The sequence below is a fragment of the Alosa sapidissima genome, chromosome 15 (genome assembly GCF_018492685.1).
Source record: "Alosa sapidissima isolate fAloSap1 chromosome 15, fAloSap1.pri, whole genome shotgun sequence".
Taxonomy (NCBI): Eukaryota; Metazoa; Chordata; class Actinopteri; order Clupeiformes; family Clupeidae; genus Alosa; species Alosa sapidissima.
In genome coordinates, this window is record NC_055971.1 from 33,111,756 (window position 1) to 33,114,255 (window position 2,500).

The 2,500-nt window shown below is 44.8% G+C and overlaps 2 protein-coding genes across 3 annotated transcripts in view; one reads left to right on the top strand and one right to left on the bottom strand.

The window, feature by feature from the left end:
- psmd2 (proteasome 26S subunit ubiquitin receptor, non-ATPase 2) overlaps nucleotides 1-1,576 on the bottom strand; it is a 13,402-nt gene extending 11,826 nt beyond the window's left edge. The window contains exons 1-3 of the mRNA XM_042063576.1: nucleotides 1,386-1,576; nucleotides 250-306; nucleotides 1-90 (exon numbers count right to left, since the gene is read on the bottom strand). The exon at nucleotides 1-90 is cut by the window's left edge and continues 75 nt beyond it. Coding sequence (XP_041919510.1) covers nucleotides 1-90; nucleotides 250-306; nucleotides 1,386-1,490 — 252 coding nt within the window. The 5' untranslated portion in view covers nucleotides 1,491-1,576. The remainder of the gene's footprint in view (nucleotides 91-249; nucleotides 307-1,385) is intronic.
- A 118-nt stretch (nucleotides 1,577-1,694) lies between these two features.
- Nucleotides 1,695-2,500, top strand: part of prss16 (serine protease 16) — an 8,233-nt gene continuing 7,427 nt past the window's right edge. For both annotated transcript variants that reach the window (XR_006022904.1, XM_042063579.1), the window contains exons 1-2: nucleotides 1,695-2,028; nucleotides 2,145-2,326. Coding sequence is in view for 1 of the 2 variants with exons in the window: in XM_042063579.1 (XP_041919513.1) it covers nucleotides 1,804-2,028; nucleotides 2,145-2,326 (407 nt within the window). In the remaining variant the exon portion in view is untranslated. The remainder of the gene's footprint in view (nucleotides 2,029-2,144; nucleotides 2,327-2,500) is intronic.

The following is a 2,500-nucleotide window of genomic DNA, read 5'->3' on the forward strand; positions in this document are numbered from 1 at the left end:
CTTGGGCACGGAGGTCATGGAGGTGGTGGACGAGCGGATGTGTCGCCGCAGCTCCTCCAGCGCCGGACGGTACAGAGAGGTGTCCTTCTCCTGAGGACAAACACAGACCGGAGAGACCACATTCACCACGTGCATGTGTGCAGAAAAACTCCATTCTTATAGTATTCAAATCTAGCTCCCAAAAGTTCATTCAAACAGTGAATATTACATTGATAGCTCTGCGTGTGTATGAGTGCATGTAATACTCACGCCGAGTCGCTCCACCATCATCTCCAATTCCTCTTGGAGCTGTCTGTCCTCATCTGACTGTAAAAATGAATAAACACATCACTAGAGAGGCACACTTTCAAAGTAGACCTTTTTCAGGTATAACAAGTAGTCTTCATTTAATTAAGGAAATAAAACCCAATTAAATAACATCTGACATTATCAATTATACGTTCAGTTATAGTTTGCCCAGAGAAATCGCTTAGGGCATCTGACCTGTGCCTCCGGAGCCCTGAAGATGGCCTAGCACTCCCTGGGTGGGCTCTGCTCAAGAGCTCTCTAGACTGCCATAAAATCCTCCGGGTTGATCTGTAGTTCACTTCAGACAACTTGCGGCCATGCAGTAGTCATTGCCCACGGACTTTCCTAATTTATTTTGGACTTTTTATTATTTGTTGATTTGTCTGTCGCTGGCGAGTACGCCGCTCCTTCGGGATCTTAAATATTTGTTTGTTTGTGACTTGTGCGCTATTCGTGTTTGTCTGTAAGCACGTTGTGCTCAATGCTTGAAAAGTGCTATATAAATAAATATTAGTATATTATTATTATGACTGCAAGATATGTATTATATTGCTGAACCATAGTATTGCTAACTAACGTCAGTGCGTTGCTAACTGTCATAAATGATGACCCTTCATTAACAATTACCGTCGTTTCTAGCTAGGGGCAAATACAGCTGACCATCTTTTTCCAATAAACATTAACTTTAAAAGAGATAGTTACCACTGTAAACTCGTAAAATCAAGCAGTGACATCGACAAAAAGTCTATCTTCTTTATCTTGAGCTAGCGTGTCCAGTGTCTTAGATAAGCTATTGCTAGTCAGACAGCTACCTTTAGCCAAGCTAATGCTAGCATTAGCAACACAGCTAGGTCGACTCAACAGTCTGACCCCGAATGATATACTCATATATAATCTCCACTATTTTAAGATTAGAATATCTTTAAATATGCTGTAAGACTGTCGGTAAACAATCGAGTTCATTCATTTCACTTGACTCCGTATCAAAGAGAAAACGTTTTCGGCCTGCACAACCATGTTGTTAGGCAGTGACTCAGGCAAATTTGCTAAGAGTGTTCCTGTGCAAAACACATCGAAAGGTATTCATTTTTACCCACCAGTTCCTGATCTTCCTTCTTATCTTTGTCCTTTCCAGCCGGCTGCTTCTCTTTTTCCTCCTTTTTGTCAGGAGTTGTTTTCTCTTTGTTTTTTGCCTCCTCCATAATTGCGATAAGCTCTATTCTCTTTAGACTCCAAACTGCGCTTCGCCTGCTTGCTACCGGTTGTTTCCGTTGCTTCTGTACTCAACAATGACAGGCAGGAAGTCCCCAGCTCTACGTCGCCGCCTATTGGCCTGGAGAGAACTAACTTGCCCAGATGTCAACCGTAGAGGGCGCAATAAACAACGTTTTGTTTTTTCTCCCTACTTGCGTTTTCTCCCCAACAAGGAAGAGAGACGCGCTCTTCGTCGTGTGGTCTGGTTACTGGTCACATGAGTAGATCATATGCTTGTGAGGGAACTACAGTAGCCTAAACATGGCAGTGTTGGCATATGTAACTTCGTCTCTTTTTAAATATGTGCTAGTTGTTGTTCTGTGTCTCTGCTGCTCCGGTGATGCTCGGTTTAAAGGTTTCCGTAGATTTATGGATCGGACCGAGGCAACACAGCACGTAGCTAAAACAGGACCTGAGGTGGAGGATCACTGGTTCACCCAAAGACTGGACCACTTCAACGGCGCCGACACCCGAGTCTGGAAGCAGGTAAGGGGTGGGGGTTGGCGGGGCCCGCTTTATCCAGCCAGAATCTGTCGATCTCTGTGAGCGAGTTTACCCATGAAAGTTCTAGTATCTGAGTGCCGCTGCGTTCTTGTTTGCAGAGGTACTTTATCAATGACAGTTTCTACAGACCAGGAGGTCCGGTGTTTCTGATGATCGGGGGAGAGGGACCTGCAAACCCTGCCTGGATGCAGTACGGCTCTTGGCTCACGTACGCAGAGAAGCTGGGGGCCCTGTGTCTTCTGCTGGAGCACCGCTTCTACGGCAAGAGCCACCCCACCGAGTGAGTGCAAAGCATGCTATTGTTTAGTCACATCTAAAAGTGTTTAGTTGTTTTTCTCCAGCAGGTGTCACCCTTCTCATAATCCTTAAATTTGGCATCTGTTAAAGCAACACCAAATAACTTTTCCTCTGTCGCACGCACTATTTGTTTATCCAGCGCGGCTTTGCATAACAA